Source organism: Ptychodera flava, chromosome 10 (genome assembly GCF_041260155.1).
Source record: "Ptychodera flava strain L36383 chromosome 10, AS_Pfla_20210202, whole genome shotgun sequence".
NCBI lineage: Eukaryota > Metazoa > Hemichordata > Enteropneusta > Ptychoderidae > Ptychodera > Ptychodera flava.
This window is the reverse complement of record NC_091937.1, coordinates 1,730,053-1,756,358: the sequence shown is the minus strand read 5'-3', so window position 1 is coordinate 1,756,358 and position 26,306 is coordinate 1,730,053. Positions and strand designations below refer to the sequence as shown.

Here is a 26,306-nt window from a genome sequence, read left to right as displayed (position 1 = left end):
TCTACACAAAATCAAACTTGAATATCCAAGACAAAGTAGTCAAAATCACGCCAAACTAAAGTTTCGCTAAGACATCCTGTTTACATAATATGTTTCTTGATACAATCAACACAGATGGCCAGGCTGTTAGATATTGAATGAATGCAAGAAGCACATACAATGTCTCATATCTGTGATAGCTTGATTGCTGACTTTTTATAAATATTATTTTCTGTGCACATGGAAATATTAATAAATTAATCTTTATTTTTCGTTTTTAGGTTGCCAAGAGATTGACATCGATCGTAGTTTTGGCATAATTGATTCGCCTGGTTATGACGTCAGCACATATCCAGATGACATCGTTTGTTCATGGATAATACAGGAACCAGATGGTAACCCTTTAACTCTTATCTTTGATGAAGATTTTGAACTTGAAAGAAACACAGACGATGATTACATCATGGTGAGTATGCAAATACAAGAACACGTGAAAATTACTCATTTAACTCAAGTTACTATTCCCGACAAAACTTTGTCACAGAATATGAGCTATTTTACTAAGCCTATAGATGTATGGTCAACTAAAATGTCAATTTCAATAGTTTAATTATGCAATTACTTAATTATGCAATTACTTTTTGAAGGTATACGATGGCATAAACAACGATGGCAATATTTTGATTGGTCCGTGGAGTGGCAACGCTGATGGCGTATCCGATGGTACTCTTCCCCCTCCTAACTGTCGGTCAAAGTCTGGACAATTCTACATCGTTTTTGTTAGCAGTAGAAGACGATCGGCCAAGGGATTCAGGGCAAGGTTTTCAACAGGTATTGTAACACATCACTTTCTAAATATTCAATATTCAATGTGTGCTTATAAGATAAGTCACTGTATGACAACGAAGGATACACTGTAGTGAAACACAGATTCGAAAGATAATTCTAATTGATCATCAACGGAGACCTTGGCCAAAGGTGTAAAGATCAGCGTGGTTCATATTCCTTTTGAATGTGATCTTTGAACCGCCGGGAGTTGATGATAATAATCTTTATACCCGTTAATCGTGCACACCGAGCTACAGCTATCCATCTATGGTTGTTGTTATTTAAGAATATGTGAAAGAGTTTCCATAGGTCCTGGACAAAAAGGAGAAAACTGCTAGGTAAGCACACCCAATTAAAGGATATACAGCACCAAACAACACGAAAACAAAGAAAACATGCAAACACTTACAAATCAAGTCCTAGAAAACATGTATGTTTCAAAATGGTATCTCTACACAATATTTCTAAGAACTGCAGCACCGTCGTGTCGTCAAACTGACAACTCTTTGATTCAATTTTCTTATATCATTTTCATAGATTGTCCACTCATTGCCCTCGGTGAGGGCGTCCTCGCGAGTACGGATGATAGAAATTATGATGTAACGGTTCAGTACACATGCAGTGATGGGTACCGGCAAATTCCAGGCACCGATTCTTCACTTAGGTGTCTATTCGGTGGAAATTGGAATCAGACAGATACTCAACAATTACCGGCATGTCAAAGTAAGGAAAGTATATGATGACTCACGTCCTGATAAATTGCTCCACATAGTTTCTTTACGATGCCATTTCTTCATACAGTATGACCATTAGAGAAATCAAAATGCGATGCCGAAAATGTCTACAAATTGAAAAGAGAGAAAAGTCACATGACTGTGTATTGGCAATCTTTTTTATGGTAGGATTGCTTAAGCCTCTAGTAGAATTCAGCAAATTGGATTTCTTTTGATTTGGAAATCTTCTGTTCAACCATTTATTTAGGAATAACGTGCGGCGGCCCACCGAGTTGTGACAATGGTATTCTTATAAATGTGACAAGTACACTGTACGGTGGAATTGCTCGTTACAGATGTTTCGATGGCTATCAATTTACGAATAATGTTACGTCATCAGAATGTCAAGCAAATGGTGAATGGGGCCCGGATGTCCCTGAGTGCAAAGGTAAGTTGAAACAGCAAGTATGATTGTGCGAATCCAAAGTGACATGCGACAGCAGCTACGTACCAATGTGGCACAGTCGCTTCTGGACAGTTACGCGGCGGTCATCCCGGGTAGCGCCCCTTTTTCGTCACATCAGGGGCCGTCCGCTAAGGCAAAATTTTGATTGGGAGAGAAAAAAGCCTACATTTGGAGAAATATGAGGATTGGAATTCGATGGAAGTGCAAAGGTTCGATGAAGGCGCAAATTTACATTTGGTCTAGATATCCAATACTATTGTCCAGTATCGAGCTCAATAGACTTTCAGTTTCTAGACAATGTATGGTTTGAGGCATGGTGGTACAGTCAGTGGACCCGCTACACTTCTATGCATTACCTGTATCTCGGGCATTTCACACATAGGTGGGCCCATTACAACTTCGCCGATGCTAACTCGCCATGTATGCAACCTGGCATGGAAGAGCCAGTCGTTCAGTTATTTAACAACAATACAGACTTATGATCACCTGTATCTCAAGTATAGATTTCATTAACCCTATTAGACAGACAGAGCCCGACCACGGTTTCTATACTAGGGCATCTTATATTAAAATTCCGCTGACATACATTAGATACATCTCGGGATTTTCCTATTTTACAGTTCATGTGCATTCTACAGCACAGCTTAACTCACAACTAACCGCACGATGGCCAATGTATTTCGAGTATGTATCTAAATAATTCATCATCTGTACAAGTAGGGCAAAACTCGACTTATTGAGAACTAGCCTGTAACTTCGACATTGCACTACCTGAGAGTCTTAAGTCATCCTATTTATACAGATCAGGCCAAAGCAGACTTTCGAAGAAGTATTTAAACTTTCCGTACTGGACCCCTAGAATACTTAAATGACCGATACATGTACATATAGGATGTTTCAGTACTGTTACTGTACACGTCGACTCGTTGAGCTAAACCCGCCACGTTCGACCATCTACTTAAGTTATATCAGACGCTGTATGCGGCCAAAATTCTGAGCAACTCTAATAACGACGCTAGAAAGTATCGATAATTCATGTCCGATGTCGCGTAAAAGTGCCCCGCGATACTTAAAAGTTTTGCATCGGTAAATATCCGATATCTTACAATGTCACTATGTTCTGATAGATACAATAAATGTTTTGCGTAGAGAATAAAACTATACTCTGTTCTTTGTGCATTTTGCCTGTCAGACAATTCTTAACAATCCGCGTCGATGGCTTTGTGTTGGCTGTTTGTACAATCTCTTTTAGTGTTATTTGGAGAAGGGTATGTGTATAGGGATGGTGTACTGAGAGTTAGTGTGACAACGAGCAGATGAATTGTTAAAGTCGAACCCCGATAGTTATAGCGCATCTTGATTGACACCGCATAGGGTATCAGGACGAGTATCTTGATGGGCAGCATATAGGACATAAGGATGATAACGTGTCCTGATTGGCAGCCTATAGGGTATCAAGACGATAGTGTGTCCTGATTGGCAGCCTATAGGGTATCAGGACGATAGTGTGTCCTGATTGGCAGCCTATAGGGTATCAGGACGATAGTGTGTCCTGATTGGCAGCCTATAGGGTATCAGGACGATGGTGTGTCCTGATTGGCAGCCTATAGGGTATCAGGACGATAGTGTGTCCTGATTGGCAGCCTATAGGGTATCAAGGACAATTATCCCTCGATCTTTACCATGCGGTCATTTCCCTGCCATCATTGCGTCTAAGGTAAGGTTAACTATCCAATGGGTAAATCCCAGCAGTAACTGTCCTATAGAACCGGCTGTGGAATCAACTTTACAACAATTGTATCGTATGGTCACTCATTACGACAGATATCGCTCTATCCTTTAATTCAGCAACTATATGTCCCCTACAGAGGATATATCTCACTCTCAACGATTTATTACAGATAGAAAGAAAAACGCACTGCAGCAAATTTACTGTAATTTATTCATTTGTTGAAAATGTCTTAAACACCGGCCGATATCTCCCGATATCATTACATAGAAAGTTCACGAACATTAGAGCAGTACACTGTAGCTATCATCGTATTGAGTGACGTTTTAAGTTACTGACATTAACTATGTCTATGTATAAAATTTAATGTTTACATTATATCAGCTATCGAGTGTCCAACGCCAAACGTTGAAAGCCCAATGTCATACGAAATACTAACAGGAAATACATTAACATTTGGTTCGACCATTGCCTACATCTGTCCGTCTGGTTATACTGTCATTGGTTATACTTTCTCTACTTGTGATGACGATGGATCGTGGAGCGGCCAGCCCGGTTACTGTCAACGTAAGTAATAACGGTTTACTTCGATATCTATTTCGCAGAGATTATTGAGTTATGAAAGCTGTAAGTGAAATGAAAAATCCATCATTGTTCATATAATAATTGTATGCATCACAATTCATGACTTAAAAAAAGACTTTGCTCAGAGGAGAAATGATGTAACTTTTTAAAGAACCAGCGTATTTTCCTAAAGAGTGCCCTAAACTTAGCTGAATACATCAACAATTTTTACTCAAGACCGGTTTTACGCAAGTTCCACTCTAAGGCCAAATTGTATGCGCCTCACAACTGAAAGACTTTTTGCTCAAACCTTTCTGATAAGCGCTGTAACCGTTCTTTACTCTAAGCAATGAAACATCTTCAAATACAAAAAAAACTTTATTTTTTCCGAGAGCTTTAAAATGAGTCCAAAGAAATTGTAGCCCAAAGAGTATTGTAAAAGTTTGAGAGTCAGAGCGTCTGTCCCCAAAGCGCATTTTATACATTCTAAGGAAAAATGTTCTGATTTCATTATGCAGGATAAAGCAGACCAAATGGGAGACTCACTGTGTACAACGACATAGTCTAGTAACATGGTTTATTGGAAATTTAATTGTATATTGATGATATCATTGGAGTCTACGATTCAGTAAAATAAAGTATTAAATTTTAGAATGGTCTCAACGAAACCTCTCTCTTACCTGTGTATCCTAGGTGTTGCATCGTCAGGACTTCGTGAAACTGCAGACTTCGTAATTCTAAAGTATTACAGAGTGAAATCACTGCAAATATTCGATCTGTTTCTAGTATAGACTTGAGCATTTTACATCATTGTCATTGGCCAACAGTGAAACATACAGACCCTTAAGTATACACACAAACTGTCACAAACAGAAAATCATTCTTTGTTGCTGTCCTCAATTTCATTTTGATATAGGTTTAAACTGCAGCGTTGTAGAAGTCACTGACCCTCATCTACAAGTCATTCCAGACACTGGACCTTACTATATCGGTGACAATGTTACATTCTATTGTAATGAAGGATACCAATTAGATGGGGTCACTTACCTATCCTGCAACGAAGAATTGCAATGGAATGGTGAAATACCATCTTGTAATGGTGAGCAAGCTTTGGTGTTACAATGTACCAGTTAAATCCAGGCCGCTTTCATTCAACTGCCTTCTGCTGTTTCAAATCTGATCGGAATTTCTGCTCTTTCTTCTCAACACACAAAAAACTTCCATTCATCATAAACATCATAAAACTCCATTTCGACCTTTGTTTAATCATATTTCTACTTTTAGTTCTTGTAACGATTCGTCACTCTATAACTTCGAGCCATGTTGAACTAATTGTCTTTGTATCGAGGTGAAAACTGCACGGAATGAGACTCAACATTTAACTCGGTATATTTTAAATGTTTCAGACGTAAATGAATGTATTACGACAGTAAGTCCTTGTGGCGTGAGTCAGTTTTGCCAAAATGAAGATGGCGGCTATAGTTGTCCATGTATTGACGGATTTGAACCCGATAAGAATGGAACATCTTGCAAAGGTAGGACACATAATTCGTTTTGCAATGCTCATTGACTTTTATAAAAATGAGAGTACAACAAATTATTCTTCCTTGATTGCTCTGAACATAATTATGCATGATCTGATACAGTCTGTAGCGTCGCCTTCTGCGATTCGTTGCATAGGCTGGTCTTATCAATTAAGCTGAGGAACTGCTTACAAGTTAATTTTCAAGAAGCATTAATGTCAATAAAGGAGTTATTTAATGGTTCTTTCTCTAGACGTAAACGAATGCGATTTAAAGTATTGTGATCAACTGTGTGAGAACGACCAAGGAAGCTTTCAGTGTTCATGTGAGGAAGGTTATCTCTTATACATGCAGAATGGAACGAGTGGATTTTATCTTCCTCACGGTGAAACTGGTTACTCTGAATATGATGTCTATACATTTAATAAATCATGTGTCCGTAAGTACCAAGGTCAATACTCAGAACTCTATCACGTGATCAGTCATACCGGTAGAAAATCGCTGGCAAATTACGAAGGCGAAGGCATATTATATGACTGTTTTATATAAATCTTACAGAAAGTGTGGTTTGAATTCATACCAAGTTTCAAAATTTCCATACGTATCTATACGAGGCCCTTTCACAATATAAGGGTGACTAACTAAAAGTCAGTGGCACAGCTTCACTGTCTATGAAGTAACTGATTTCGTCATAGAGTTTGAGACAAGCATAATATTCCATTGGGTACCCATTTCTTACCGTGTATTGCCAGTGTTAGCAGTACCAATTACAAAGGTCCAAACTAATTTATATGTACGATTGTATAAAAACACTGATACTTTAATTTACACATGACAGATCTACTGGGTTCGTTAATAATGTCGTTTTGAGTGTTTTGTTAAATTGTGATACAATGCAACCAGTTAGTTTCTTGATAGTTCTGCCCTAGGCATTCCTTGGATACCCATGTCTGACCGTTTGAGTTTGTTACGTTACGCTGATATAACATATATTACAAATACTACACAACTGCTAATTACTCACGTTTTCTTGGTCTGATCAGCTGTTACATGTGTGGTACCCAGCATCTCCGATCCCATACCTATTCCCAATCCTCGTGAGGGTTCTCTGGTATGGAATATAGAGGCAACTGGTCAAATTCTCATCGAATTCAATAGCACCATCACTTTTTACTGCTTTGAGGGTTTTCAAATTGATGGACAATCACAAGTATTGTGCACTCTCGACGGGGAGTACAATGCCGAGTTTCCGACGTGCGTACGTAAGTAAATTCGATAAATCTCACTGACAAGTAGGTGCATTTTCATGATCTCTGAAATGTCATTCAAAATCTCAGTGTTTTCGTTAATATGCACTTTTTGCTATAGTATACTACTATGTATTACAGTCCAGGTTGTAATAATATTCTCTTGATTCATGTGTACCCATGTTATGGCAAACTGCACATTTACACGTTAATCCAACCACGGTCCATCCATGAGGAACGGTCACATCGAAAATCAATAATGTTCGAGAACTGATTCTCTGCCATTTTCACGATCACGACATGTGAAGGGATCGACGTTTTCTAACGACAACATATTTCAAGGAAAACAAAGTACCCTGCATGTTATGTCACACCATCGATATGCTTACATGAAATACAAAATAAAAATTGCACACTGGACGCCGTAGTACCTTGATGCATTAGCAAGTGAAATCGGCGTTATTAAAATAGTCATATTAATAGTCACTAAATTGGTTGTTTTTACTAGTATCACGTGTACATTATATTTGACTGTAGGGCTTGCACAAGTTCCTTTATAACAAGAACGCTGTTACGATATTTCAAAATGTAGCATGATGTATTTGTATAATCTGGTAATTCATCTCCAATGAAGAAAGTATTGTCGATAAGTAATGTGATTTCACCATTGAGAGTTAAAGTCTTGTAATGCAATCTGACGGTTCAATTTTCATATATCCAGCTGCGGTATGTGGTGAACCTGATGATATTGACCACGGTAGCTATGAGGTCAATGACCCTACCTACGGCTATCAGAGTGAAGTGGAATATGAATGTGATGTTGGATATAATTTGCAAGGCATTAAAGTCCGAGTGTGTACCTACAGCTACGTGGATGGCGACTATAGATGGAGTGCAACAGCGCCCGTATGCGTTCGTAAGTAGTAATTCAGTTTCTATTTCGGATCGGCCAGAGTTACAAAAATAACGAACAGTATATTACCATGCCCTGCCCGTCGCATTTTGATTGGTCGAGCTGAACCACGTGACTGACCACAAATACACAGTAATGATTTGTTTACATGCCCGTGAATATTTTATTTATTTATTTATTTGAATCAGGCTCTAGGCCCATAGAAAAATACCATAAAATAAAGAAAAAATAACAGATACACACAAAAAATCAACTATACAGAAAAAACTTCAGTATAAAATAGTTCTCCAGTGCCTGCACTGTAGTGAGTCAATAAATGTACAAGCATAAATAGTCTTAATATAAGAATTCTGAGATCTCTTAATTCTGTTCATAAAGTTAAAAATGTTTTTACGCAGTAACTCGCCAAAAGACAATACATCATAGACAGCAAACATGATACTAATACTACAACGTCTTGACAGATTAAAAAGTCGTCTGAAACAATTATTATACGCCACTCGAATTTTCGTTAGAGAGCGCTTTGTGGACCAAAGCTGGCAGCAGTATAAATTTGAGCAAAATGATTTAAATAATCTGGTTTTCACCTGTATAGAACAGTAAGCAAACTTCCTGAAAAGAAAGTTACCACAAATATACAATAGCCGCATTTGTCTTTTAATGTCATCGTCATCGTTGAAAGAGCTAATTATAAAGACACCCAAATACTTGTACGAGTGGATAAAAGAAAGCTTCATACCACTAAGACAGATTTCAGGCATATTGATAAGTTTAAAACTATTGGGCATTACAATCATACATACAGTTTTCTTTTGATTATAAATGAAATCATGTTCAGCACCGTAAACCTCACAAATAAGAATAAGTTTTTGCAGGCCCTTGCTTGTCGGGCAAAAGATAACTAAATCATCAGCGTAACAAATATGATTAAGTCTTCTACCACCAAAAAGACAGCCAACATTACAACTGGATAAACTAGAGCTAAGTTCATCAATTTAAACATTGAAGAAAAGTGCCCCCTTGACGAACACCGTTTAAAACATTAAATGCAGTAGATATTGTAGATCCCCACCTAACGCACACTTGCTGAGATCTATACAAAAAAACAATCAGTCTTACGAATATTTCAGGAACTCCTCTTGATAAAAGCTTCTGAAAAAGTGTCCAATGATTGACACGGTCGAACGCCTTAGAGGCATCCATAAAACATAAAAACATGGGAGTTTTATGTGCCTTATAAAACTGAATAACTTCCTTTAAGAGATAAATACATTGATCTGTAGAATGTTTAGCCTTAAAACCGAACTGGTTATCTGATGTATATAAATATGACTCGATATAAGTTAACAAGACATTTTCAAAAATCTTAGAAAATACAGATGACAACGCAATGGGTCGATAATTGCCCTTGTCAGCTATATCACCGGCCTTATCTTTGATAATAGGCACCAAAACAGTAGAAATCATACTAGAAGGTAAATAACCATGTAACAAACAAGCATTGAAAATAATGGTCAGAAGTACAGCAAGTCTATGACTAGAATACAGTATATGTTCAGATGAAATACCATCAGGACCGCAAGCTTTACTCTTTTCCAACTTACTGACAGCATTCCTAATATCAATTCCTAATATGAATAATAAGATTAACAACTCAAAGTATCGTAACTTTACAGCTGAAACGTAAATCATAATCAATCACAAAATAAAATGGACCACTTGTGGGCCAATTTGAGATACTTTTTTCTGAAAACATCCCCGGAGTTGCCATTTTTTTACAGCGGGCGTGACAGTGCGTCGCGTATTGCTCAGTTTCTGGGGCCCAGTTGTCGTTCGCTCCTGAAATTTTCGGAAATTTTGACGGTTTTCTTGGGTTCGCTGATAATCTAATGTAAATAACAGACTCCGCTCTGACCATTAACGTTTATTTATTGGATCGGGCTCAAGGAATGCCAAATTAACGGGCTCGGCAAGCCTCGCCCGTTAATTTTTGGCTTTCCTCTCGCCCTTGCCCACAAATAGGCTAAACGTTAATGGTCAGCGCGTCGCCCGTTATTTCTATGTTGTCGTATGAATTAGTATCATGGCGATCTTATTTCTGTAAATTTTACTTCAGCAATATAAATGACCATTGATAGATAAGAGAAGCTATTGTGTAAGTTTCAAAATTCTATCCACTTTCGACAATGTGACCTTATTGTTTTTTATTTTTCAACAACAGATGCATACATCTCAATTTTCACATTGAAATATATACAAGAATAAGTGACGCATTTTATTTTGCATGATTTCAGCGGTCGACTGTGGCTTACTGACTCCAGTTGATGACGGTTTGTGGATGTATAGCAATTCAACATTATATGGTAGTGTAGCAACACTGCATTGTGACTTTGGCTATGATACTCTCGGTGACGCAAAGAGACACTGCACAGAAGACGGGATATGGAATGGAACTAGACCGCAGTGTATAGCCATTGGTAACAATAGAAATATTTCATGTCCCTTCATTTTCAGGAGAAGAGTAAATTATGTTCTCAGATATTCTCTCCACTGTTTGGAATGGTAAATATTTTAGACAGTGGACAACTATTTCGTAGACCCTATTCTTTATGTCTGATCTGGAATGTTTCTCGCAAAGTTGCCACAGTGAACAATCTAAGCCATGAATTGATGAAAATTTATCACGCAAATACAACTCAGTTTGTATTTGAATTTGCTGTTTTTGAGCTGTCAATGAGATTAAAAGGTTATATTTATTTCAGACGAATGTGAAGATCCCGGTGTACCAGACAATGGTGAACGTCATGGCGATGATTTTAGTATTGGATCAATGGTGTCATTCACTTGTAACTATGGATTTACTCCAAGTCATCCGAGTCCATTAGTATGCCAAGGAGAACACGTCACACCGACACCATCAACACCTGCTATACCAACCACTGGTATGTATTAAATCAGTGAAGCCAATGATCCTCAGCTTTGTTTATAGCAGTCAAAACAAATGTTGAGAGTAAAGATTGTCAAATCGTGAAATTCTGAAGTATCATTTGAATCGTTCAATCTTCATGTTTGTCATTCTGTGCATAAAAAGGTAGTAGGTATTATGATACTTGTGAGTACTCGTTCATTCTAATTTCAGTATCAGAAAAAAAGCGGAAAGCATGCTCTGTAATTTCATTTAATATACTCGACACATTCAGTAACAATAGCAACATGTGGCAATGAAATAGACTCGGACCAGCCGAGTCACGTGACATAGCTATCATGTTGCTGAATGACCGAATGAGCAAACTTGCAAAAGTCAAATATTAGTGATAGACCAAGGCAAATTATATTTTTATTTTGTACAGCAGGCACAACAACTGAAGAGGTCCCAAACGAAACAACTTGGGAGTCAGTACCGACAGAAATGGACGAATCAACATCTGAAGATGATATTTCAACAATGAGAGTGGTCACTCAAAAATACTCAACAATGATTGCTACTTCACCATCTTCAAAAACTACACTGTCAACAACAAAGGTCGTACCAACCTCGCCATTGACAACGGAAGCCGGAAAGCAAACCTCGGAATATCAAGGTAAAATTCCCGTGAAAGCGACACAATCAACTATTGTATCATCGATTGTGTCAGTGATGAGTTCTACTAGAGATAATACATACGATGACGTCACAGGTATTGAATCAAGGATCAAATTACCAGATTTATTCAACTTTCAATGTTAGTCATTGCAGAAAAACATGTCTTGACTCAACATTGGTGTTATAGCTCAACAATATAACAGTGTAAACGGGAATTTGTTTTTCGCTGGGCTTGTGTATCAAACAACATTTTAACATCTATGAAATGATAATCATGCGAATTTGATGCCATTGTCACAAACTGCAAAAGTTCCACATTTACCCAAAGCTGGCATTTATGCTTTACACGTAGGTACCGTACAAGTGACAGACTCTGTAGACCTATCTAGCGAGGCTGTAACAGATTACGAAGACAGACTATCAAGCAGGATGCAAACTACAGCACGGTTTACAACAACAACAGTCTCTGTGAATCCTGTAACGACTAGAATCACAACAACGTTCAGTGTCACTTTACCGCCTGATACAACTCATCAAACAACCATTAAAGCCACTGAAAGAGGCACCACCGAAATGGAATCACAGTCGACTGATTTTGATGCTAGTGAAGAACAAACCATTACTTCTTCCTCTATGAAGACAACAACAAGTCCAACAACTACAACTTTTACTGAAGACATAACATCGGATGCCAAGCAATCTACCCAGACCATAATCACCACAATGGCTGGGCTCGATTCAACGAAAAGCTCGTCAGCATCGGTACACTATACTGACGATCTGGCATCCACAACGCAAAAAGACACCGTGACAACATCAGCAGGGTCTACATTTACTGACGAGCAGACATACAACCCAAGAACAACCAGTGTTGAGGTAGCCTCTACCGAGGACCAAAAATCGGAAACATATTCTACACAGTTCAAAACAAGCAGTGATGTAACATCATCACCGAGTTTTGAGTTTGTTACGGCAACAAAGCGATCCACACTTCACCAAACAAGTTCTGCAACAACACTTGGGAGGGAATTCACCACTATATATTCTACAACAAATTTTGGACCAAGCTCTACTGACAAAGAAACAACTGAATTTCGAAACGTTCCTTCTGACCGCTCCGCTGTTGTCACCACTAAACCAACAACTGAGGCAGAACAGTCAACCAGCCTGGATGAAACCATAGCAACAGACTTTACAACATACGTTGACGAATCGACGACGTATTCAAGTGAGTTTCAATCCGATGAGTATTCAGAAACTGTTCTGATTACAACGTCGATTCCACAGCCACCAACAAAAACAACACATACATCGACTTCACGTCCGACAACGTCAGTAAGTACACCAGAAGTAATAACATCATCTTTGATGACTACAAGTAGCACTACGCGGTCTCATGACGTGACAACGGGTAAGTATTTCATTTCAGTAACAAGCAATTTTAACTGAGAGAACAAAAGAGCATCATGGATAAGTTTACTTGGTAGATCATTTTTCTGTGACACAAAATAACATCTTTGTCAGAAATTCTACAAACAACTTGTAAGAAGCGTGTAATGTTTTACACAATCTTAGGAATTCATTATTTATAGCTATATGTAAGATAGCTGAGCTTTAACAACCTATCCCTTATCATTTAGGCATGAACGTTGCCATATTTTTAATAACGAAAATTAGTCAGCGGCAGCTAATGTTCATATGTACGTAGTTAGTGTTTTTGATTTCTATAAATTCTAAGTTAGATTTTGATTATTTTGACGACGCTTCACTGTACCTTATTCCGGCTTAGCGCTTAAACTGTGAAACAAAAGTCACACTATGTTTACTCGTACTTAACTGAAATAAACCAAGCCAAAAAACAACGAACGACTTACAAGACCACAGATGTATTTTGATAGTAGAAAAGGAAGATGTTGGTAGAGAAAATTTATCACATTTCACATTTTAATGACTTTCAGCTAATTCATACTTCGACAATCTTTTGTCGAATTGTTAATTAGATATTATTGTATCTTTATTTATCTTGACACTCTTCAATAGTAGAGTGTCTGTAAGAATAGGTTACATTGTTAGATCTCTTTTTAAGTTTCTAGAAATTGCGATCTCTTCGAGAACGATGTGATTTCAACAGCAGAGAGGTACAGTGAATTGCCAATAGAGGGTACATGTTCATTCGAGTCTTTTTACACCGCCATGGTAGCCGGTATGGCCAACTACAAAGATTCGGCCGTAAGTATTCCAGTTTGTCAAAGCTGACCTTGTAATTTACAAAGTCAAATCCTGAACGGTTTCCTAGAAAGATAAGGATATATCACTTATATCGCTCTGTCCTGTCAAGGGATATGCAAACTTGTGTACAGTCATGATGATAAACATATGGGATCTGTGGATTGCATTTTATAATAAGACGACGTACTCGTACTGAGAAGACATGTTTCCATGAAACCTTTCAAATGTCGCGTATCTTAAGTAATTTATATCGTTTCTAGGAAAATAGGGTTATTGACCCTTCGGTTGCTATGCACTTCCCTCTTGATATCATTTCTTGCTATCTGATAAAGGTAATCATCGAAGCTACAGAATGCAACATTTACATCAGATCTGCACAAAGTGCTTACACATTTGAGATTCACAATGAACGTTGTCGATCACAAAGTGTGGTGACCTGTCTTAACGTAAATCAAAGGGATGAAATTTCGAACGGGAAAATTAATGATTTAAACAAGAAGAAAACAAGATAACTTGCGACTATTAATGTCAATAGCATTACTCAGAATAAAAATGCGTGACTTCACATCTTTACCCTAATGAAGGTTTGTGGACAGTGCTTAAAAGTGACCAGACCGAATATTACGTCAGTGGTTGTCAGGGTAACCGACGAATGCCCGATGCCTTACTGCATGTTCGATGAAGATGGCATAGTGTTAAGTGATGATGCATATGACGCCTTAGTAGACGACGGGAGTGATTCCATCACCGTCTCCTATAGACTGATTGCCTGTCCCGATGATCAAGATATAAAGTTAAAGGTCTGTCACGTCATTCAATTCAAATGTTTACGCTGATTTATATGTACACTTTTTTATATCCCAACATTTTTTTTTATGTTCGACAACGTTTTATCTCTTTTCAGAGCACACTTAAATGTTTGTTTCTTGTGTCGCTCCTTGATAAATGGGAATAACAGTATTGCAGAACCCATCAATTACTGATACTGTAACGATATCTTTTATTCTTTATTGATCAGTTTGTTGTCAGCAACTTTGGATCATCCTTCAGCTTGTTGATATTGGATCATCGTTATCCGGTAACGTCTGTAGAAATACATAACACTGGTCCATGGACTCCACTGGACAGACTGAGTAATAACCTTTTCGAACCGCCACTAGAAGCAGCACAAATACAAACTCCTTTTAACGTAAAAGTACATTCATCGTATGGGCAGATCAATTACCATGTCAATAGTTTTGTGTTTGATGTCATCATAAACACCAACAAGCAATTCCCACTTTGTAATGATGAACATCAAGTCACAACGCAGGCAACTACAGAGACAACTACGACACGAATCAAGCCGACAGTTGGAGGTAGAAATACTGACATAATCTCCCTTATTTCCTATTTCTCAACTGGTTATCTGTAGCAATGAATAAGTGCATGATAAGTGATGAGCGTGGTAAAATGTGTTCTCAGTCATACCTCCGCGTCGCCACATTTCATAGACAGAGAAATTAATCAAATTCACTGACAGTACTCATACATTTAATTACTTTTACGCTACAACAACAAATAAACAATTTTACGACCGGACATTAAAACGACAGAGATTTATTTCATTTTGCTGAACCGTTCGCAGATACGACAACTTAAAGAGCTAGTAACTATAACTTTTGACGATATTTTCTCCCTATGTTTTAATGTCAACCATGATTTCTCGTTCTACTTCCCAAAGCATGTAGAGATACACAGTATTCAGCTTGTCAACTAAGCCTGTACGTGTGCTAACTGCATTGCTATAGTTGTTGATAAGTGAATTCTGGTCCGCACTAGAATTCAAATATAAACAATAACAGTGCGTTTTACACTTATAAACTATGTATTTACAAGCTAACTTGAGGGTGTTTCAGCATTCTTTTTGGAGTAGAATAAGAACTTGCGATTGACATACAAATATAAATAATGAAACAATCATCAAAAGTTGGAGTTACTGGCCCTTTATCTGTTTATATGTAATTCACAAAACAACAGAAATGGAGTAATAAAATGTGGTGACGCCTAAATTCCCTCAACGGCAATAATCGTTATGAATCACTCTACGCAGCAGGTCTTGAAAATTCATGTTAGAAGACAGCCATTTTAGAATTGTCTAAACACAAAAAAACATATGTTTACTACATTACAGATGTAACATCTTATATTTCCCAAACGGCAAGGACAAAAATGACCGATGACACAACACCAGATGAACTAAAAACGACGCACAGCCAAACATCGGGCGATATTCCGTCTTCAACTTCATCATCTGTGGAAACAACGGATGAAAGTGAAACGACAAGAAAAGAGACAATTGAGATGTCAAGCGTCATCACAACACGTCCTGTAACAGTCACCATGTCAACCAAATCCGAACACGTATCTTCTTCTACCGAACAAGCAACTCCACCCGAAGAATTTAGAACAGGACTTGAGGAGACAACACAAGTAGATGAGTCCACAGAAGGAGAATCGTTTCAAACTACAAAACTGACAACCGTGCCATTATCTTCAAGGCTTGTGACGTCATCTGAAACTAAGATAGTGTCTGATACCACCAAGCTGACAACTGCAACACTCACGTCTACAATGATATATACAGAGGAATCACAAACCACTGTCGAGGACACTGAGGTAGAAAAGTCAGCAATTCCAACGACAGACGTAGATAGTACGTTAGCAGTCTCTACGACAGACATGGATAGTACATCGGCGATCCCAACGACAGACATTGATAGTACATCGACGACCCGAACGACAGACATGGATAGTACATCGACAATCCCAACGACTACCATGGATATTACGTCGACAATCGCAACGACAGACATGGATATTACTTCGACAATCCCAACGACAGACATGGATATTACGTCGACAATCCCAACGACAGACATGGATATTACGTCGACGATCCAAACGACAGCCATGGATGGTACGTCGACAATCCCAACGACAGCCATGGATGGTATATCGACGATCCCAACGACAGCCATGGATATTACGTCGACGATGCCAACGACAGACATGGATAGTACATCGACGATCCCAACGACTACCGTGGATATTACGTCGACAATGTCGATTACAACGATTACTCCAACAACAAAAGTGGATATCAAGTCAACAGCTCCAACCACATCGATGGATCAGACATCGTCGGCAAGCTCAAGTGAAGCTTCCAGCAATAGTGCTGCCGAAACAACTTTGAAGCAGCAAAACATCACTGAAGTACCAACTGAATCAACAACGCCAAAAGGTAACTATATAACTTGAGAAACTTCTTAGTATTTTCTGCCAATATGTCACCAGTATACAAAATACTGAACAAATAATTGAAGCTAATAAAAGTTTCTTTTTATTCGATTTGACTGAAAATTGAAGGCCATTGCCTTGATCAAATGTATTCTAAATCCCTCATAGCCATGATTCATAATCGTAATCAAATTACACTTACCCAGCTAATTCATTTTCATTATCTCTATTCATCATTGTTATTTTATCCAACCAACAGATTTGGAATGTGTGTATGATACGAACATTGTAAATGCGACAGCAGTGAAATCAGACTTGCCTGGGTATGATGCTTGCAATTTGACGCCATTTTCGTCTACATACCTTGCTGCAATGGCATCGTTTCAACATTCAGCGGTAAGAATTCTTTACCAAATGTAACTCCAAATCCATTAAACAACAGTAAATAACAAAACTTAATACTGGGATAAATTATCGTGATATTACTTCTACACATATTACAATAGTTAAGCAAGCTTAAATTTATTGTGGTGATAATTTCAGGAAAAACACCTTACCACCTTTACAATGTAGGTCAATTTATTTCACATCTCTTTTTAAAGAAAACCGTCAAAGTTTCGTCCAGTTAGTCCAATTATGTGACACTTGAGACACATAATATTTCACAACAGCAAAAAATCATAGAAATCAATAGTGAACGAGTTTAAAGATAGAAATACAGATTATTTATTCACACTCATAACACCATAATGTTACTTGGAGGGACAATGACAGCAACTCTCAGCAATACTTTGCGTTATTCCCTTTGTTTTCATCCAACATTATGTTGAAGAACAGATTATTTTATTATCCTTTCAAAGAGTCTAACCAACAATATGCATTGGTTAAATATATAATGTTATTACAATTAGCTATTATTCAGTTGTCAACGACGACATTTGATATTACGTGCATACAGACAGTATTGACATTGTTAAATATCGGATAATTTTCACACGATTTTTTAACAGTGCAATGATATACTGCCCCAGATTTTGAACACAAAAAATTAAAAATACTGTTACAAACATTAAAAGATACAGCAGATTAAGCTTTAATCGACCCTAGAGGTAACGGATTTTCTTCTTTAGGTATGTGGCCAATGTTTGAGTGTAAACAGCGGTGGTGATAAAGAAGTGACTGTGATGGTAGTTGATGCCTGTGATTTCGATTGTTGGGAGGAAGACGATATAGCCATCGATGAAGTCGCTTATGGCATCCTCGATCCTGCAGACTCTCCTTCAATTTTTGTAACATACAGCGTCGTTCCTTGTCCGCAAGTGACTAATATCTTGCTTAAGGTAATCGTATACAGTATATTATAACGACCTCGTATCTTATGTTAAAATCGAAACAGACTCAGACTTCTAAAGCTTGGAAGCCTCGACATGGCAGAGGGTTCGCATGCACTATGAGTATGATTTTTCTTTAATGTAAACTCATTCAGATCATTAACAAATTTTGTATCCTTTATAGATTCGTCCATTTTGTTTATAATGTTTCCTAACGATACATTTCTCTTCATCTTATAGTTTGTGGTTCCCGGGGACTTTACGGACTGGAAAGTTCAGGTGCGAGAACATCGCTATCCAATTCATATTGTCAAGTTTTTCAACAACGTTGAAACAGTCACATTGGAGCGATTAAGTGATAATTTTTTCATCCCACCAAATGGTTTCGACATAGGATTTGACTTTAGTGTTTGGATCAATGCAACCAATGGCGTATACATTCATTATGAAGTATCAGTGATTCCTGAAGATGGCATTGTGGACACAGGAACTCAGTTTCCATTGTGCACAGAAGAAAATGAAAACCAATCCACTACACAACCTATGATCACGACTCAAACATCGGCAACTACGACAACAGGTATCATTTACAACCTTAGAGACTGTAATTTGTTTGTAGTATATTACGATAGTTTTGTATCAACCAAAGTTATAGTTATTTAACCCATCAAAGCCTGTTTGAATCCAACTAGTCGACTTGTTTAAGTGATCCAATGCACCAGTGATGTGCATCATTACTGCTGCCTTATCTCAAGATCTGATTTACTTTGGCACTCAATAACTGTGGACATTGCAGTTTCTCGGGCCAGGTTCCAGTGTGTTCTGAAGCTATGGTAGCAAGCCCAGTTCCGGCATAACAGATTCACAGGCTATGGTCGCAAGCAAACTATATCGGCATCACAGAGTAGCAGGCTAAGGTGACAAGCTCAGTTATGGCGTCACATATTCACGGGCTATGGCATGTGACAATTCCAGTTCTGACGCACAAATCAAGAGACATATATGGCAGAGGAATTCGTATCCGTTGATATTATGGTTTTGGGAATTTCCTCTGGGTCGCATTTAAGCTTAACGGACCCGGGCGATATCTATGAGCAAGCAGTGAAAAAACATACACACTTTTGCTTTCTTTAAATCATAATTTATTAATAATTTGATACCAAAATAAGGGATTATTTTTCTGGCCATTTACGAATCCCTGTTGTCACATATTCTCAGGCTATGGTCACAAACAAAAACTTCTGGCATCACTGAGTTTAATATAGAGTTACAGACTATGGTTGCAAATCTGTTTCTTGCGTCACAATCCAGACAATCCACAGGCTGTGGTGACACGTCAGTTACTTGCGTCACAATCCAGACAATCCACAGGCTGTGGTGACACGTCAGTTACTTGCGTCACAATCCAGACAATCCACAGGCTGTGGTGACACGTCAGTTACTTGCGTCACAATCCAGACAATCCACAGGCTGTGGTGACACGTCAGTTACTTGCGTCACAATCCAGACAATCCACAGGCTGTGGTGACACGTCAGTTACTTGCGTCACAATCCAGACAATCCACAGGCTGTGGTGACACGTCAGTTTCTTGCGTCACAATCCGTAGGCTATGGTGACAAATCAAGTTGTTGCCAACAGATTCACGGGCTGCAGGGACAAGCCAAATACTGGATACTTCAAGAAAATAAGGGAGCTTCAGGCGATAAATTTTCTAAAGTCATTGTCAGAATATAGATCACTGTAGCGCGTTATTGATTCATTCATTGATTCATTGATTCATTCATTGATTCATATAATAATTAGCTTGCATACATCGGGAGGTCAAAGGTGAATTAAATGAGCAAAACATACAAACCAAACTTTACATTCTGTTCACAAAGACTAGTTTTTTTTATCTCAGCTCTTTCTTTTCGTTTTTATAGCGACAACAACACTACCTGACACAACGAGTCAAAATCCAAGCACTCAAATGACCACTCAACAATCTATGACAACGGTTTTGCAAAGTACTTTACCCACTGAGTCTACGCCACCAGGTAAGCATTGAAAGCTACCGTATTGATGAGTTAATGTTGGTTGAGATTATAGATATAAACAATACATTCATATATTAACATTAATATTGATTATGCTTAATATGTGTACTTGTACCTTTATTGTACACGCCAACATGAATAATAAAACCATTTCTTTAGGTTCAAAATCAGAGTAACAAGAATCGCCACGTGTTGTTTTTGAATACCTAGATCGTAATGTTCCCGATTATTGTGGACAAATGGGTGTCTCTTATTCCGGCGATGGAGTGATAACCGATGCTCAAACATGCGGTAACTACTATGGCACAGAAATTGCAACACGTTTAACCCAAGACTTAACGCAGCTTCTATCAGTCGATCCTTCGCAAGCGTGCGTACCTCTGGCTGGTCTGGTCATCATTAGAATAACCATGGATATAACACTCACCTCCGGTAATCAGCAGGTTAGTTTGATGACGTGTCATGCGATAATTTTGAATTCACTCTGGTTTCATTGATGTATGTATTATATATATATATATATATATATACATATGTCGCTAGTATATGACATTCAAAATGTATTTCCATAGAGAGTGTAAGCAATGAATCAGTGTAATAACAACAATGTCTCCATAGTGATGAAGGCCAGAAGATACATTGTTACACGTATTTGTCATAGAATTTTAAATTGTACAGTAAGTTAGCCCTATTGTCTATGTTGTTCATACCTCTAGGTGACAATGGATGTATCTCTAGCCCTGTTAATAGAACCAATAGATCCACAGAACCCAGGCTATACTAACACACAGTTGGCTGGATGTGGTTACCAACTCATTTTCTACATGACAAACTTTCCATCGACATTCCCTGTCCTGGTGTCCATAGCCAGTTCAGGGAGTTGTCCTTCCCTTGCATCATCTGAAAATCCAATTGAAGAAGAGGACGCACGGTTTTGTTGTCCCCAGGGATATAGCCTCATCCAGAATGAAAAATGCAGTACGTATCGTAATAGTATGAAGTCTTTAGTAGTTTCTAATATAATATGGAGTTTTTGTATCAGCTCTCTGTAAAAGTGTCCAGTTATATCAGTGGCTGTTACTGGAATTTTGTAAACAAGGAAGTTTCACACTGAACCATGCACAGACTTCCTTCATCATGAAAGGAAGCCATCTCACCTAGCAGCATGTTGGCGCCTTCTGTATTGTGCTTTTAATGATGTATGACGTAGGAATGGTTCTACATCTTTGAAAGTTATACGATATCCATTTTCAGCAGTTGCTGCAGAAAATCAAAGACGGCGGCGAGCTGTTCCTGAGGAGCCATCGTTTATGATTGATGCAAGATGGAATGGAACTGCACCTCTTTGCATAGGTATCACAGTTAACAATGCTTCAATGTGATTTCCTTTTTTGTAGAGTATTTCACCAACACAGGACACTAAGTCCGAAGAGATTATATATTTACATTTTCTGTAACAGCTCGGTATTCAAAGTCGTATCCTACAATACCAACACAGCTAGATGTGGCTCTCCCAAACCAAGCAAAGTAGATATAATTTGAGTGTCACCCCTTACAGGGCATGAGTTCTAGCAAACGCACATAATATATGGAAAATACATTTAGCGCACAAATAATAAAGTTCATGGTGACATTGCTTAACTTTGGCTAAAATTCGTTGCTTAGGAAACAAGTAAAATTATGGTTTTATGTAATAACATTTATTTGAGCCATGGAAGTATCTATAGCAGAATGATTACGTTGTTTTATTTATTGATATTATCATTGATTTCAGATACTATGGCACCAATTATAAACTGCCCAGACACGTACATGATACTAGTTGATGAGACTCAACACAATGTATCATATCCGGCAGCCAATGTCGTTGATAATCACGGAGTCGAAGATATCACTTACCAGCCTCCCAATGGCACATCTGTTACCAATGGCAATTACATTACAGTGACAGTTTCCGCAACTGATTACAGTGGTAATGAGGCTACTTGTCAGTTCGATGTCTCCGTTCAGCGTACGTATAACTAGTTTTCTTTATATATCCCCACGGTCCCTCCACATGCCCGCAGAGTACTCAGTTTTTATGTTTCAGGTTATCACATCAACATCATACGTTGAAATAATGTAATTTAATTGAAGTTCTTACCTTCTTACCTTCTGATCATGCAGATGACCACATCCTTCTGTAAAGTGTAAATTTACTTTACGACTCGTAGCAAAGTAACCGTGGAAATCTTGATTAAAACCTTCTTTTTTGTAAACAACATTTTTTCTCTGACTTACGAAAGTCGACCTCCTGTGTAAGTAACTCTGGCGTTTTTATTTTGAGCAGCTGAATCATGTCCCGAATGGTCACTGCCAACACCAGAGGGCGGACAGAAAACGTGTAGTAGTATAATCGGAGGACCATTTGGTTCCGGATACTCATGTGCTTTGTCCTGTCCTGATGGATATGATTTCATTCAAGATATTGGAACACCTGGTAATATGTACACCTGTCAGTTTGGTGGATCGTGGTTACCACACAATTATGTACCAGATTGTGTCGGTTCGTATTTCTTCCTGTAGTATTTCCATGTAGTACAGCCCTCAGTGGCTTGTGGTTAGGTACACGGAGGTCCTTCCGCCGTTTACCGAACCAGATTAAGTGACTGTGGTGCGTCCTAATGAACTTTAGAAGCTGCAAAGTCATCATAGAAGAAAATAAAGCCATGATTTTCTGCTGTCAGGACGAACGACTCGGTTTTGCCCTATTGTTTACATATTTTATTGATTTGTTCACTCGATATGAATTCGATTTAAAGGTTGCCCGAGAGTACTCCTATAGTATAAACCAGGCTTTCTTTCAACCCCTGCAAATGAGAAATTGATTAATTTCCTTTCTAGCAATCTCACATTCAGTCACACTTGAAAAGTTGTAAGACTTTTGTGTTGCATCTCTATATACAGCACAAGAAATTCCAGATTATTGTCTCACAATCAGGGGAATGTACAGCTCTGAAACGACAATACCGGTTGACACTGACCAGTGCATCTCATACTACGAATCAAGTCTTGCTGATGTTGTGCAGTCTGTCAACCCGTTACTGTCCCTTCTATGTAATTCAATTGAAGACAAAGTGGATATTACCCTTGACTATACAACAGTGGACGTGGTTGGAAACGATACGGTAATGCCAAATTTATTTTGTTGTGAGAGGTTTTGGAAAGTCAGCATGGTTATTTTCTCTGTATGAGTTGTGTTAATGGAATACTGAACAAATTTTGTAACTCTTCATTGAACACTTAGCAAATTATAAGCATCACAGTACAACATTGGGATAGCCACATCTCATACACGTTGTCGATTGTTTTAGCAGGCGAATGCAACACTTGCCATGAAATTGTCAGCAACAGCAGAAGACGTAACAATCACTGATCTTCAAAGCTGTGGAGAAAGTATAAAAACTGCAATCACCACAGAATTCAACCAATTCCCAAACCTATTGAAAATCGAAGCAAGTAATACATGTCCAGAGTTGAACCTAGTTGAAGCCCCGGTCGATGACTACGCGGGATGTTGCTGTCCGGATGGAAAAATTCACAGTGGATGTTATTGCTGTAAGTGTGATAGTATTTGTGATTCTTGATTGTTGTGTCTTCCGTAGTATTTCATTCATATGATTTGAAAAAGAAGTGACTTGACACTGTGTCACTGATTTCCTTGTTGAAATAAAGCAAACGATAGTCAAAGTCGAGACTTTATGGAATATATTTTAGTGTTCTTTTCCTTTTTCTGCAAGCCCCATTGAAAGAACTGTGAAAGGAACACTGAATTTTTTCCTATCATTGAATTTTATTTTCTAAGCGATAGCGTCAAACATAGACATCATAAGTGTGTCTGTATGTTGTACTTAATCATTGTCGATATTTCAGTGACCTGTACAGCTGGAACTTACGATGCCGGTGATGAGTGTTTGAGTTGTCCTATTGGATTGTATCAGAATTCTACCGGTCAAACTACCTGCCTCTCTTGCCCGGTAGGATATAGTACAACGGATGAACACAGCAAAAGCAGAGACGATTGCATCGGTGAGTAAAATTTTCTAGATTACATTATTCATCGTGTTTGTCCTGGTGTGCAATAAACACGTCAGGTTGGTGTTCATATGAATACTGTATTTGCTAACATTTGCCTTTTTTACTAACGCATCGGATTCCTTTGAAAGAGATTTCAAAAAGAAGAATTACTATTATTTTCATATTTTTATCTCAGAGCTTTGTAAACCTGGCTATTACTCTGAAGATGGTACAGCTCCGTGTAAACAATGCTTGCAAGGAACATACCAGTCAGAGTATGGTGTTACGAGTTGCATTCTCTGTCCAAATAATACATCAACATATGGTGTTGCAGTTTCGTCTGATAGTTGCAAAGGTAGGATTTTTATTATTAAGACTAGTCATGTTTTCTGTATGATTTCAGTTTCATGCTTGCAAATATACAATATTTAACATTTAATACTTCTTGTATGCATTTTTTACCAGAAATATGTGCGATTGGCTCGTATTCAAGCAGCGGTTTAGAACCATGTGTATTATGTCCCCGCCATTACTATCAGAACCAAACGAATTCAAGAGATTGTATTCCATGTCCTGCTGGACTTCGTACAAAGGATACGGGATCTGTTAGTGTCGACGACTGTATAGGTAGGTAACATATCTACGAAGTGTAACTGAAATGGGTGTTGAAATTGCATGTCAACACTTCTATATGTTTCGCAGTGTAACGTGATGATGCATCCTAGTTACATACTTTACAATTGATATTTGTTACTAGTTGATCTGTTCAGACAATGTCAGAGAGACTTATGAATCAGCGTCCTTCAATCCATTCCCGTACGTTGTCCAGACATGCCTAACCGATTTGTATCGAAACACTTCACTTTTGTGGAGTTTGGCCGTGATCGAACTTGACATAAGAAAGAATGACCATAACGTATACATGCTCCCTGATCCACTTTGTAACCAGGTGGTCATTTTGGTGAAATTCGTCGTGTGCAGAATTAAAACCATAACTCAGACATGCCTGAATTAATTTTTTTTCAAATTTAGCAAAAGAGAGGTAGTTTCTATCATGTGTAGCACCTCCATGTGACAATCAACCCTATTTGTAACAAAACCTAATTTTCAAAAATCTTTGCCGTATTTGTTGAAATCTTAATGAAATATGCATATTTGTATGTTTTTGGGCAATTTTCTTTTTTTCCTTGTCGAAACTAATTTTTTTCTGAAACTGCTTTTGTTACAAATTGGGTTGATTGTTACAAATAGGGGTGACATGTTTACCCCTATTTGTAACAATCAACCCTAGTTGTAACAAAACCTAATTTTCAAAAAAACTTGGCCGTATTTGTTGAAATCTTGATGAAATATGCATATTTGTATTTTTGGGAACGATTTCCTTATTTTTTTCTTGTCGAAACTCATGTTTTCTGAAACTGCTCGTTAGATTAAATTTCGTTGTGCAGGTTCCTTGGGATAATAGGTCTACTCGTAAAAGATAATCAAGTTGTGCTGATACATGCCAAAAGTTTGTTTCGGGGCAATTTTCTACAATTTCGGTCAAAAATGTCAAAAAATCTTGTTTTCTGACAGAAATCATACTAAGCCTATATGGGGTTAACTTTTGTTACAAATAGGGTTGATTGTTACAAATAGGGGTGACATGTCAACCGATAATGTGAACGACAATTTCTTGAGAAACAAGACCAACTGTTACGCAGCCTGCCATTTTGTCATGGATTATGAATTAGTACTTAGACAAACCTATAAATCAATCTCATTCAAACTCGACAACATTTAGTGGCGTACACTTGTACGGAGATTTATATCGCTCTACGATTTACAAG

The 26,306-nt window shown here is 38.0% G+C and overlaps 1 protein-coding gene across 3 annotated transcripts in view; it reads left to right on the top strand.

Annotated features, from left to right (window-relative positions):
- The window catches only part of LOC139141717 (uncharacterized), a 63,377-nt gene that overhangs the window by 12,741 nt on the left and 24,330 nt on the right, over positions 1 to 26,306 (top strand). Inside the window, exons 11-42 of one of the 3 annotated variants that reach the window (XM_070711328.1) lie at positions 261 to 445; positions 627 to 810; positions 1,345 to 1,530; positions 1,789 to 1,968; positions 4,100 to 4,282; positions 5,196 to 5,378; positions 5,686 to 5,814; positions 6,056 to 6,241; positions 6,846 to 7,064; positions 7,771 to 7,965; positions 10,257 to 10,439; positions 10,725 to 10,904; positions 11,313 to 11,543; positions 11,898 to 12,956; positions 13,632 to 13,774; positions 14,359 to 14,574; positions 14,793 to 15,132; positions 15,948 to 17,057; positions 17,313 to 17,449; positions 18,184 to 18,393; positions 18,625 to 18,964; positions 20,308 to 20,421; positions 20,632 to 20,864; positions 21,138 to 21,399; positions 21,679 to 21,774; positions 22,196 to 22,432; positions 22,751 to 22,966; positions 23,368 to 23,588; positions 23,775 to 24,018; positions 24,334 to 24,489; positions 24,674 to 24,832; positions 24,943 to 25,104. In XM_070711328.1, coding sequence (XP_070567429.1) covers positions 261 to 445; positions 627 to 810; positions 1,345 to 1,530; positions 1,789 to 1,968; positions 4,100 to 4,282; positions 5,196 to 5,378; positions 5,686 to 5,814; positions 6,056 to 6,241; positions 6,846 to 7,064; positions 7,771 to 7,965; positions 10,257 to 10,439; positions 10,725 to 10,904; positions 11,313 to 11,543; positions 11,898 to 12,956; positions 13,632 to 13,774; positions 14,359 to 14,574; positions 14,793 to 15,132; positions 15,948 to 17,057; positions 17,313 to 17,449; positions 18,184 to 18,393; positions 18,625 to 18,964; positions 20,308 to 20,421; positions 20,632 to 20,864; positions 21,138 to 21,399; positions 21,679 to 21,774; positions 22,196 to 22,432; positions 22,751 to 22,966; positions 23,368 to 23,588; positions 23,775 to 24,018; positions 24,334 to 24,489; positions 24,674 to 24,832; positions 24,943 to 25,104 — 8,079 coding nt within the window. Of the gene's footprint in view, positions 1 to 260; positions 446 to 626; positions 811 to 1,344; positions 1,531 to 1,788; positions 1,969 to 4,099; positions 4,283 to 5,195; positions 5,379 to 5,685; positions 5,815 to 6,055; positions 6,242 to 6,845; positions 7,065 to 7,770; positions 7,966 to 10,256; positions 10,440 to 10,724; positions 10,905 to 11,312; positions 11,544 to 11,897; positions 12,957 to 13,631; positions 13,775 to 14,358; positions 14,575 to 14,792; positions 15,133 to 15,947; positions 17,058 to 17,312; positions 17,450 to 18,183; positions 18,394 to 18,624; positions 18,965 to 20,307; positions 20,422 to 20,631; positions 20,865 to 21,137; positions 21,400 to 21,675; positions 21,775 to 22,195; positions 22,433 to 22,750; positions 22,967 to 23,367; positions 23,589 to 23,774; positions 24,019 to 24,333; positions 24,490 to 24,673; positions 24,833 to 24,942; positions 25,105 to 26,306 lie in introns of all 3 variants that reach the window. The other 2 variants (XM_070711327.1, XM_070711326.1) reach the window with 2 other exon arrangements.